This window comes from Neomonachus schauinslandi, chromosome 6, assembly GCF_002201575.2.
Source record: "Neomonachus schauinslandi chromosome 6, ASM220157v2, whole genome shotgun sequence".
NCBI lineage: Eukaryota > Metazoa > Chordata > Mammalia > Carnivora > Phocidae > Neomonachus > Neomonachus schauinslandi.
The window spans coordinates 147,015,237-147,027,892 of record NC_058408.1 but is presented as its reverse complement, the minus strand read 5'-3'; the positions used below and the strand labels follow the sequence as shown (position 1 = coordinate 147,027,892).

The window sequence follows — 12,656 nt, the reverse complement described above, 5'->3', positions numbered from 1 at the left end:
CAGTGAGCTCCTCTGGGTGACTACACGTTGCAGGTATGGTCACACATCTCGGCTGGGAGAATTAAGTGCGTCTCAGGGCAACTCCATGGACAAGGACTGCTGGAAGGTCATGCCCGGATTCTCCTGGAGTTCGCCCACACCTCTCTTCCCTCTGTTGAGTTCAATCCATGTTCTTTCACCTTGCTAAACTATAACTGAGCCTGACAGCTTTTCTGAGCCCTGTGAGTCTTCCCAGCAAATCGTCAAGCTTGAAGGCGGTCTAGAGAGCCCCTGACACAACTAGATGCTGCATGATACTATTTATATAAAAACCTAAACGAGGCAAACTTATTCATGACAAAACAAATCAAAATAGCGGGTGCCTCCAAGAGCGTAGGGGATGGGGACTGACCGCACAGCACGTGAGGGAACTTTCAGGGTGCTGGTAAAGTTCTAGATCGCATCACAATAGGGCTTCGGGATACACAGACGTGTGCGTCTGTCAAAACTCAGCAGAAGTACACCTGAGATTTTTGCATTTCATTGTACATGAATTTTGTATCAAAAGAAAAAATGTAAACAGATGTTGAACTCTAGTTAATGATGTGCTGAAGTGTTTTCGAGATGTGTACCATTGTCTGCTATTTACCTTGAAATGCATCAAAAAGATAAGATAATGGGGCGCCTGGATGGCATAGTTGATTAAGTGTCTGACTCTTGATTTCGGCTCAGGTCATGATCTCAAGGTTGTGGGATCCAGCCCTGCGTTGGGCTCTGCGCTCAGCGAGGAGTCTGCTTAGAGTTCCTCTCTCCCTCTCCCTGCCCCTCCCGCCTGCCACATAAGCACTCTCTCCCGCTCTCTCTCATTCTCTCTCTCAAATAAATAAATAAATCTTAAGAAAAAAAGATAAGATGAAAAGATGGACAGAAGAATGGGTAGACATAACGAAGAAAATATAGTAAAATGTCACTGGTAAAGTCAGGTGATGAGCATACAAATATTTCAAGTAGAATTCCTTTAGCTTTGCTGTATGTTTGAAAATTTCATAATAAAATGTTGCAGGGGGTGCAATTCATCAACGATAAAACTTGGAAAAAGATTCCAAGTCTGAAAACAGGCATATTTATGGAAAACAGACGCAGGAGTGCATCTGGCTTCCCCTCCAGCCTGCTCAAGCTCTAATATCGATTAATGCCCCCTTCAAGGCAAACACTGAATTTCCCTCCCCTTCCCAGCTCATTCCACCCCCATTCCTCCCTTTGCCCCAGGGGTGGGGATTTTCTTTCTTAAGTTTTTCTCTTTCTTTGAAGACCTGTTCTAAAGACACTGGCAGAGATCCCAGATCACAGAGGAAGGATTTTGAGAAAGAGGATTTCTAAAGGCTGGGCATATTGCCCTCAACTGGCTCCAGAGCTATGGATTTGACACTCAGGCCTTTCAGGGAGCACCCTCAACCTCTGGGGGCCCCACTCCTGCCGGGAGGCAGAAAAGTATGCTTGCTTCTGCCAGTGGTTTGTAAATAAAAATACCCGGTGCAGGGGAAGAAAGAGGGCTCAGTGCAACGACAGAGAAGTGTCCTGAATTCTGAAGAAGTGCTTATGTTTCTTCTTTTTAAATATTCAGAACGCACCAGATAATAGTGCTCCTTCCACTTCTTTCCAGAAAAACTCTCCACAGAGGGTCAAAAGGGCTCTTTCCTTGCATTCAGACGAAGATCAGGATGTAAACCTTGTGCCATTTGCCAGAAAGCAGGGCTGGTATTCACAAATAGAGTTCAAGTTCAGGGTTGGGGGAGGGGGACAGGGGAGGTTGGGGGAGTGGAGGGGATGGGGGGTGGCAGACACAAACCTATGGACTTCAATCTAGCCCCTCATCCTCCTTCCCTTCCTTCCCCTCCCCCCCCCCACCCCACAAACCCTAGAAGCTAAAATTTTGCCCCTGTGACAATTCCCTGCCCTCCTGGTCCATTCTAGATCAAAGAAATCAGGCTCAGGATTTTCCTCTGCGAAAACCGTTCCATCTGGAAACTGCCTCTAAGGATCCTCTGGTACTCAGCCAGGGATGGAACGGGTCTGGTCCCCAGGAGGGAGCCCACGAGGTTTCCACCCCACAGGTCCATGAGCCAAGTGTTCATGTCCTCCCCAGTGGTTTGACCCAGGTGAGGGGGACACCGTCCCTCAGCCCCCACCTGGAAAGGAGGCACCTTGGCCCCCACCAAGCCCAGGGCCCAGCAGGCCTACCGTCATGAATAAGCAGGTGTGGCCGCAGGCCTCGCTCCTTCAGGATCAGGGAGGTGGCTGGGGCCGGGGAGGTGACCTCGCCCTCGGAAATGTCGAAGCCCTGGCGTTGAAGAAGCCCCACCAGCTCTCTCCGGGACTTCTGCGAATCGTTGGTGCAGAACCTCACCTTCAGCTGCGAGCGCTTCAGTCTGGAAGTGGGAACACGACAGGCAGAAGGTACTGTCAGCACTTGGAGCATGGGGCCTCCAAGGAGGAAGCCAGGTTACCTCCCAAGGGCAATCAGGACCGCCAGCGGGGGCTAGACCACCGTGGCTCCCTGAGGCCGGCCTCGGCTGACCCCGGGGTCTGGATGGGGTTGCTGAGCTGGAGCTGACCCCTTCCAGGGAACCCCGACCTTGCCCCACAACCCTCCTTTCCATCCTCACTGAGCCTGTCGCCAGGGACATGTCCCCACTCCCTCCACCTGGGACACATCTCTGTCCCCACTCTCTCTGCCTGGGACACCCTCCACTTCTTCATCTGAGACACATCTCCACTCCCTCCACCTGGAACACATCTCTGTTCCCTCTCCTGGGACATGTCCCTACTCCCTCCACCCGGGACACATCTCCACTCCTTCTGCCTGGGACACGGTGCCTCTCTACATGTGCCAATTCTCCCATCTCCCGAGACCCACCAGGTATCTCCCCTCCACTACTCCATCCCCTTGGCCTGGCTAGAGGTCTCTCGCGAACGTCCGCAGCAACTTCTCTGGACCATTCCACCATGATCGGCATTCCCTCTCTGCATGTGAGCTACGTGTGCCTAACTAACTCCGGATCCGTATTTCCCCTAAAGTGCAAAGGCGGAGGGACCAAGCTCAGGTGTGTCTTCTCATTGCTGTCACTGAAGAAAAGTTTGCCAGACCATCATCAGGTACATGGACAATCCCAGGATGGACGGACAGGACCCAGGGAGCCCCTGCAAGCCCAGCATGAACCTCAGTGCTATGGCCGGCCAGTTGTACTCACATTCTTCTCTCCTGAGCTCCCAGAACACCTGCTGCATCCTGGCTGCGCTTGGGCAGGTTGTTGGAATACAAAGCCACAAGGTGGACACCTAAAGAGGTCCCAAATGCAGTAACATCCAACCCTCCCACAAATAGTTACTGAGCACCTACTAAGTGCCTGGCTGGGGGCCAGTGCACAGAACTGTAACCTTGATCACAAGCAGGCTCCCGGCTGGAGCCACAGGCCGGGTGGGTGGGAGGGAAACTTCACAAAGGAAGGGGGATTTGTGCTTGTGAACAGGGAGGTGCTCTGAAGGACTGGAACAGGATGAAGAGACAGATGCGGGCAAGGAGGCAAAGAAACAGCGCCCAGCAGAGGGAAGAACGGACTCGGGCTGCATAGGAAAAGGGGCTGGCACGGCTGAGCCCACAAGCAAGAGGTCCAGTGTGATGGCGGATGTCCCCGCGGGCCCAGGCCAGGAACGCACAGCCCTCCCTGGACAAGCCACGGCAAGACGGCAGTCCTACTCAGCATCTGCACAGAGCCGCAGCAGGGGGTCGTGAAAAAGACACCAGGCTACAAGTCAGGAGGCCTGGGAAACCCTAGGAAAATTAACCGAGGGCACTAATGGTTAACTCGCACTGTTCGTAAACAGGTCTCTAAACACATCCATGTCAATGGTCTCCAAATGCGCAGGAAGACATCTTTATTTTTCAGCCATCCTTTCAAGTTTTACATTTTTTGTAATATAAATTGTATTAACATTTGATCCAGTTAATAAATGCGTAATTTATCATTTAGTATTTATCAATAAATACACATGTACGAGAGATAAGTGCTCCAATTTTGTGCTCACGTGCAGAGATAACACAAAGAGCAGACCCAGTTACTCAGAACTATGGACTTGCAATCAACCTCCATTTGGGCAAGTAAGTGAGACCCCCCAACTAAAAACTCTGTCTCAACCCTAGCGGTAACATACTTTTATCCTGCTTTACGAGTGAGGACACTGAATCTCAGAAGGTCAAGTACCTTCTGTTCCCCTTCCTGGACCTGAGGCGCTAGGGATATGGGCTAATTCCTCCTTGACCCCAACACGGATCCTGGAACTGATACGGAGTCAGCACCATAACTACCCTCCAGAGCCAAAGGCGGGAAAGGTCTCCTACCAGGATGGGGTCTCGGAAAAGACTTCCCCGAAGAGCCAGGTCCAACGGGAATCTTGCAGAGCGGACAAGCTGGCCAGGGAAGGGTGGGCGGAGCAGAGGGAGGAGCAGGTGCAGGGTAGGCCCCGCCCTCCTAGGACCCGGTCAGGTTCAGAATCTTCGAGCAGCCTTGGGTATATGGAAGCTGAGCCAGAAAATGAGGCTGGAGCGGAGTGTCACTGAGCAGGCAGGGATGCCTCAGGCCATCTGTTCCATCCCGGGATGGAGGGAGCTCCACATGCAACGCTCCTTGGCGATAACAGAACTGGGAAAAGGTGGCAGGCCTGTCCAATGTCCCCCTCTCCACCCTGGGTGACGCTGTCCTTATCCTACCTCTGGCTTTATCTTTCTTTCTTTAAACGTTCACCAATATCTCCAATCATCTGACTCATATCTTTGTTTACTGTCTCTCTCTCAGACCTACGTGCTCCATGACATCAGCAATGACATCTGGTCCATGCTCCCCGGCATCCCTGCTTCACACAGGGCTGGAACACAGCAGGCTCCCATTTACTGAATGAGTGATGGAAAATCCAAATGACAGCCCGTGAGAGGGACCCTTCCTTAGAACCACACCCACCACACAACCTACTGCCACACCCAAGGGTGTCCCGAGCCTGCAGCCCCCTCACAAGCCCCGTCGGAAACAGGCAGGTGCTCCCACATTATGACGAGCCTCCTGACCCTCCATGCACTGGAGCTGACAGGTGCCACTTGAAAAGAAATCTGTAGATCGACCAACAACGGAGTGAACACACACCTCGAGGCTAACCATGTCTTAATCAACAGCCCAGGTGGCTCAGTCCTTTCTTAGTATTTGTCTTTCCTAATCAGAGGGTTATGAATGATCAATTACGCTTAGTGGTTAATTGCCCTTCATAAAGACAGCTTTTGTATTTTTAAATTAGGCAGTTAATATGTTGTAACTAATAGCATCACCTTGTGCATTATGCACAGATCTTCACTGATTGGCGCCTGGAATGTGTGATCGCACCCAAGTTAATGGAGCAGTTGAGTGAAGAAGTGCAGGGGTGTCGGGGGACTAATTATCGCTAATGAATTATGATGTGACCTTCTCAGAACAGTGAACAATCGGTGTGACAGTGCCTCACATCTCCTATTCAGGACGCGACTTCAGATGCCGATGACAAATGAGGAAATAGCACAACTCACTTCGGGACACTTCAGCTACGGGTCGCCTCTGAAATACCCACCGAAGTTCACAAAACATATGCTTTAAAATCAAAGTACTGGTTTTAGGATTAAATCAGTCCCTGAAAAAAATCTAGTGCAAAATGTTTGGCAAGTCCCCTCCCTGTGGGTCTGCTCATCCTTCCCCCCACCACCGACGGCACCCCCTTTCTGAACATTTGGGACAAGTCCCAGGTCCCCTCTCTGTTTCTCGTAATCACTGAAAATAATAAAAGTGTGGGTTATTAACAGAGTAAAGCACAAATACAACGTTACACTGAGCCCTGCCTCAGGGCTCAGTGTCTGTGATCTGATTTGGCCCAGAACCACATGCTTTATTCCCTACATATGTCCCTGGGCCGGGTGCCCTGAGTACGAGCTGACTGAGCAATGCGCCGGGAGACCGGAACCACTGTCCCCATTCTAGAGATGACAAAGTAGAGGCTCTGAGGGGCAGAGACCAATAAAGTCGGACAGCTTGTAAGCAGCAGAGCCCACAGGCTGTGAACCGACCCCACGGGGGCAGCTACACGCTGGCGAGTGCAGGCCTGCATGTTTCCAATAAGGGGAGCATGGCGCCCCCAGGCAAGACCCAGCAGCCCGGGGGCGGGGGGGGGGGGGGGGGGCACACACATGGACTGAGCTGTGCCCCCCCCTCCCCCCCCCCGCAGATCCCTATGTTGAAGCCCTAAGGAGGTAATGAGGGCTAAGTGAGGTCATAAGGGTGGGGTTATGAGAGGATAGGGATTAGTGTCCTTTTCTGACAGAGATCTCTCTCCGCTACGCAAAGAGACAATGTGAGGACAGCGGGCCCCAGAAGCCAGGAAGAGAACTTTTACCAGAAACGGACCCTGCTGGCACCAGATCTGGGCTCCCCGATAAATGTGTGCTGTTAGGCCCCCCGGCCTGTGGTTTTCTGTTGCGGCAGTGCAAACAGACGAGACAGCCAGAGAACCAAATCCTCAGCATCTCCTGGTGGGTCTGCTGCAGACGGCACAGATTTGGCCTCAGGGGCCCGGGACAGCAAGGCTTCAGAACGTCAGGAAAGCCCCAGCGCAGCACGGCCTCGGACTTCAGCACAGCCTGCCTGCATCTTCCCAGGAAAGCAAATGTAAAGAATTTCAGCTTCGGGCTGGGCCCAGCTCCAGGCCAGGCTGTGTTCCCCACCCCACCAAAACCCAAAAAGGCCGGAACCAGTGTCCTCCCGCAGGGCCCTGGCATCCCAGAGTGGGGCTCGGACCAGACTGCCCCTGAGACCCCAGCCCCCACCTCAGCCCGCTGCCCCCTCCCCAGGAGTCCCACAAGAGTGGGATTTGCCCCCACTTCCTGCGGCCACAACCGATCTTTGAACTGACCTTTACCTCATCCCGGCAGGCCAGGACAAGCCTCTGCGTGACAACGTCGCCTGGTGCAATTATTGTGCATCACATGAACTGGTCCCTTGCAAATCACCTCGGACCTCACACATCTGCTGGCTGTCGGCATCTGCCAGGGGCGCTCACCCGAAAATAATGGAAACCCTCTCATTATGGCTCGGTAGCAGGTAGAGCACTAGGGCGATTACTGGACATCCTGACCGACCTTGGCATAGCTCCACAGCCCGCTGCCCTCTCTGGCTCGCCACAGAGGGCTGGGAGGGGAGGCCACCCAGGGGGGCAAGAAGGCTGCCCCAGACAAGGCCCTCCTGACTGGGCCCATCCTCCCTCCTCACCCACCCCCCGCCCTTGGGAAGCTGTCACCTTCGTGTGACCCAGGGAGGCCTCCAGTCACCCAGAGTCTGCTGCACCCTCCCCTAGAGCCCAATCTTAGTCATCCTTCAAGGCCTGTTTCATGTTTCCCTTCCTCCAGGAAGCCCCCCCACCCCGTCCCGGGGCCCCCATCCCCAGTCTGTCCAGGCAGAGCTCATCTTCAGCTTGGCTTTCACACCCCTGGAGCGTGGCAATGCCTTTCTGTGGGAAGTCCCTAACTAATCCGAATTCCAGATCTGATGGGCCCACCTGGTAAAGGAACCACATTGTTCCTGGATCCAGACAACCTCAGGAAGAAAACCCATGTTCACAGCTAATCCCACCCCTGGGCGATATTGCTTCACCACTGCTCCTGCATCCGTCTCTAATCCTTCTGAAGCAAAGTTTCTAGAGGATTCCAGAGGAGAAAGCACAATGGAGCTGGACGTGTCCAGATAGGTAAAGGAAGGCTGAGCCTACACACAAGGTGCCGGAGTGAGTCGCTCCTTTATGCAGGCTACGGATGGAACAGATGGAACAGATGGAACAGACGTGCCCGAGAGACGCTCTACTGCCAAGCAGCAGGCCAGGTGGCCCTGTGGTGATAAGGAGGCACTTTGGAGTCTGATGACTGTGAACGGGGTCCCAGCTCTGCCACCTAATGACTGTGGGACCTTCAGCGAGCTACCCCTTCTCTCTGTGCCTCAGTCTCCTCATCTGTAAAATGGGGATGATCACAGCACCTGTCTCACATTGCAAGGCTCCAGCAAGACCTGTGATGTCCCTACACGGGCCTGGCACACGATGAGCGCTTGCTACGTCCCAGCTGAGAACATCTGCCAGGACACAGGAGAAACACACCAGGAGGAGAGGGGAATTGAGGGGTGCGGAGGGGGAGTCCCCCATTCCTTCCTCAGCCTGCTCTGCCCCTGGAGCCAACTCAAGACGTGCCCTGGTGGAGTGGGGGGTTCCTGTTACTACTAAAAGGGGAATAGCAGCAGATAAATAAAGCTATGCCTCAGTTTCCTTAGAGAAAGGACATTCACGACACCTCAGGGGGCTGTTGTGACCGGAACGTGGGCGGCAGCGCCTGGCCAAGGCCCTCGGCGAACGTCGGTCTCAGCCGCCCTAACGGCCCCCAGACGCTCCCAGATGGGAGCCTTAGCAGGGCTCTTCGGCCGTGCCAGCCGCTGTCTCTCTTGGAAGCCACAGAGACTGAAAACACACATCTGGAAGAGGTGAATCCTGCAAAGTACTTATTTGCTCTAAGAACCCATTTTTCTTCTTTTTTAAATAGAAGGTCAAACAGGAGCCCGTGAGTGGAGCACGGACAGCTATGTGGTCAGTCCTGCATTTTGCGTGCAGGAAAACACAGTCATTCGCACGTACCAAGAGGTGCCCATGTTGACTCAGGGAGGGACCCAGCCCAGGTCCCCGCGGGCCCCAGTGATGGGCATCAACTGGGGTCAGGAAGGTGCCTTGCGGCTGGAGCAGCAGTGGAAGGGCTTTTGCCATGAGAATAGGGTCTGGCCTCCCAGCTGGGGTCCTGCACTTGCACCCTGAGAATGCCAGGCATCCAGAGGCCAGACTCTTGGGGTCCCAGAGTCCCAGCCATGAAATGGGGTAACAGCAGTGCCTGGTCTTCTGCCCTCCAGGACTGCGCATGCCGTGAGCCGTCCCACACGCTGGTATCACCATCGGACCGGGAACGCCAAGGGGCACCTGTAACAGCTTCTGCCAGTAGCTTGGGCTGGGCTCGCCACACCTCCCCCTTCCTTCCACTGATCCACCAGAGCTTTCGGCTAGGCTGACAGCCAGTTGCTCCCCCACCTTAGGGTCCCTCCCCATTCTCCATCTGACATTCTGTGGGCAGCCATGCACATCACCATGTCGTCAGAGTCCAGGCAAGAAACGGAATCCTTGGAGAGAAAAGAAAGAACAAGGGGCAAGGTGACGCACATGGCTGGGACCTGGCTGGGCCTCTCAGTCAGGCCGGCTGGCCAGTGACCTCAGAGAACAGCGATGAGGTCAGATAGACATCGGGCAGGCTCCAAAGCCAGGGCCCTTACGAAACACGAGGTACCTCCTCCCTGTGCCTGTGACCGCCTCACCTGCCATCCAGCATGTTCTCTCTGACCTGGCAGATCCTCAGAGCTCAGACCAAAGGGGCATGCTGAGCCCACAGACATCAGTGTACTATTTATTAATAAACACAACTTAAAATCAAGTGCAGGGAATCTAGAAACCAGAAGAGAGCTTGGATAGCATTCCACCAAGGGCTCATTTCACAAAGCAGGAGACTGGGGTTCAGAGGGATGCAAGGTGCCTGAGGACATGTGTTGAGGTGCTGTGGGTTCTTCGGACCACTCCCTAACCTTGCAGAACCATTCACCAGCCAGTCGTCCCTGAGTGCCATCACAGGCTGGTCCGGGCCAGGAGCTGCAGGGGACAGAGACCAGGCACACCCAGAGCCAGGTGGCAGGAGGTGACAGCCTGACTCAGAAAGCAACACACCTGCTGTACCTCCGCCACCTCTGTGTGCCTGAGGCTTCTGACCTGACCCTCTCCAACCTCGGTTCGCACATCTAGAAAACGGGACACTGCCAGCAGCTACTCAATCGGGCTGTCGTGAAGACAATACTTGCAAACCGTTATCAGAACCACCTAGCACGCTGCAAATACTCAGTAAATGCCAGTGAAGACGTGGGTAGCAACAGTGCCAACCACACCTCTGGCTGGGGACATCTGGGCCCTCGAGGCAGGCAGTCTGACAGGAAGCCACATGCCCAGTGAACCAGGGCCAGGAGGGGCCAGGACGTAGGGAGCCCAGAGAGCATCATTAAGAAAGAGGGCAAGGGCGCCTGGGTGGCTCAGTTGGTTAAGCGACTGCCTTCGGCTCAGGTCATGATCCTGGAGTCCCTGGATCGAGTCCCGCATCGGGCTCCCTGCTCAGCAGGGAGTCTGCTTCTCCCTCTGACCCTCCCCCCTCTCATGTGCTCTCTCTCATTCTCTCTCTCTCAAATAAATAAATAAAAAATCTTTAAAAAAAAGAAAGAGGGCAAAATTCAACCCAGCCAAGGGAGGCTGGGGCAAAAATCCTGGGGCCCCCGGGACAAAAGGAAGCCCAATGGTAGCCACAGCTCCCAGGCACTGGCTGCCAGCACCTTCCCCAGCCCCCCAGTGCACCCTCCCCAGGCTCATAGTGACTTCTCAAGACAACTGGGGAGACGGGTCTCTATCCCCATTTACAGATGAGGACCTGGGGTTCGGAAGGGCTGAGTGCCTTATCCAGGGGCAGAGCACAGAAAAGAACCCTTTATTATGAACTGGCCCCATGAAAATGTACACAAATGTGAAAAATACAACCTGGGCAGAGCTGAGTGATTTCGGGTTGAATCAGCACCAAGTTCAACAACCAAAAGACTCTTCATATTTGCAAAAGAACCACCTCTTCCCCATTATCTGACTGTTCAAGCCACAAAATGCTCCTTTAGCTCCTAGAGGTGGCACAAGTAAAATGGTGGTTTAAGAGAAAATATCCCACTTAACTTGCCCCCGGTGATGCACGTGGGCAACAGGCACAAAAAGGCTATGAAGCCTGCCCAAGACCACATCACAATCACAGGACAGCATTGGGACTCAAAACCCAGGCCCTCACCTCCAAGAGCTGACACCTGCATTCTTTTAGGTGACAGGTAGGAAGCAGCACCTGTTTTGGGGAGCACACCGGCCCCACTCTCTTTCCCAGCGAGGCATCCTTAAGCCAGACTCTCTGGTTCCTTCCCGACAAGTGGGCAGAATCCTATCAGCCCCCCGGTCGTGGGAAATTGCCCCACACACCACTACAGGCAGGGCTCAGGCTGGGTTTGCCAATATGCCTTCTCCGTACATTCTTGGGGTGCTAGGGGCGGGGCGGGGGGGGATGGTGGTCACAACTCTTTTTGTGAGCCTCCTGAGCAACCCATGCCACACTGACCTCCTAATCTCAGGGGCTTCCTACCAGAGGCAGCATGGTTGGGGTGAACCATTAACTCTGTTCCAGAACCACCAGCCTGGCTGTCCTTGATTTCCATATGGTGACCCTGCCCGCCCAGGGCGGAGGCAGGAAGGTGGGGCAGAAGGCGAGGAGGGTGTGATGTCAGGAAAGGGAAGCATTGTGCCTTCAAGTCCTCTGAAACCGAGAGGAAGGGGTGTGGAAGGAGCCACAGTTTCACCCTGGGGGAATGCATGGGCCAGGGCTGGTGACAAAAGGATTTAGACTCTTTACTCCATACCTTCATGCCCTGATCGGGGACTGTTCACAAGGAGGGAGCCGTCTTGTCCTAACACACTTTGTCCCAGGTCTGGGCTGAGTGAGGAAAGCTCCTGTTGGCCTAAACAAGCTCAAACAAGCAGCTGCCCCCTCCAATATCCCCAAGAGACCTCCTCCGGCGGGATGGGATAAGGCAGCACAGGGGAGGCTCCCGACTGTCCCTCCGTCCCTAGCAGCTCTTAGTATCGCCACTCCTAGGCCCAGATGCTGCCAGGGTGGCCCAGCATTGAGGAGGGGGAGGGGAAGAAGGGTTGGTCCTAAGGTCTGCAGGCTGGCAACTTCCGACAAGGTGCCCCTGGCCCCGTCCGTCGCTGCTCTAAAACCTGCCGGGAGGGGCCACGGTGTCAACAGGGTCCCAGGCTTCCGGGGCACCCCGGGGCTTGAGAGGCCCCACCTGGAAGGATGGGTTGTGGGTCTGGCAGTCCCTGGGTGGGAATTGTTTTATAAAGTGACCCTGGGCCGAGGCCTGCTTCCTTCCGCTGGCCACAAAAAGGCTGGGCCGCGCTGGGCCCAGCAGATGTGCTTTAGTGGCCTGAGACAGGATGCAGTAAATGCCCACCTGCCTTTCACATGCAGATGGCTCTGGGGCTCTCCTTTGTGCTGGCCAGCCCCTGGGCCAGCCCCTGCAGCCCCCGCTGGGCCCGGCCCTGCCTCTGAATGGCTCCCCTCCGAGAGCCCAAATGCCCAAGAATGGGCTCCAATAAAGGGCCTGTTGGGGGCACCCCGGGCTGGTTACAGATGTCCCATTACCACGCCCGCCCACAAATCCCAGAGCAGTGAGAGAGCTCGCAGCACCGTCCCCAGCAGCTCGAGGAAGCAGCGGGCGTGGCCTGCGAAGCCTGGGTCTTTGGTTCCATCGGGGACACTCCTGGCACAGATGACATCTGCAGATCCCAGCATACACCACAGCGGGCCTGCAAGGCTATGTTCCCCCACCCCAGCTCCCCGGCTCCCTGCCGGCTAGGTCCCCCCCCCCTCCGCCCCCCCCCCCCCCCCCCCCCCCCCCCCCCCC

The 12,656-nt window shown here is 54.9% G+C and overlaps 1 protein-coding gene across 2 annotated transcripts in view; it reads right to left on the bottom strand.

The window, feature by feature from the left end:
• Positions 1–12,656, bottom strand: part of LOC110592716 (phospholysine phosphohistidine inorganic pyrophosphate phosphatase) — a 120,646-nt gene that overhangs the window by 102,287 nt on the left and 5,703 nt on the right. For both annotated transcript variants that reach the window (XM_021703803.1, XM_044916621.1), the window contains exon 2: positions 2,221–2,408. In XM_021703803.1, coding sequence (XP_021559478.1) covers positions 2,221–2,408 — 188 coding nt within the window. The remainder of the gene's footprint in view (positions 1–2,220; positions 2,409–12,656) is intronic.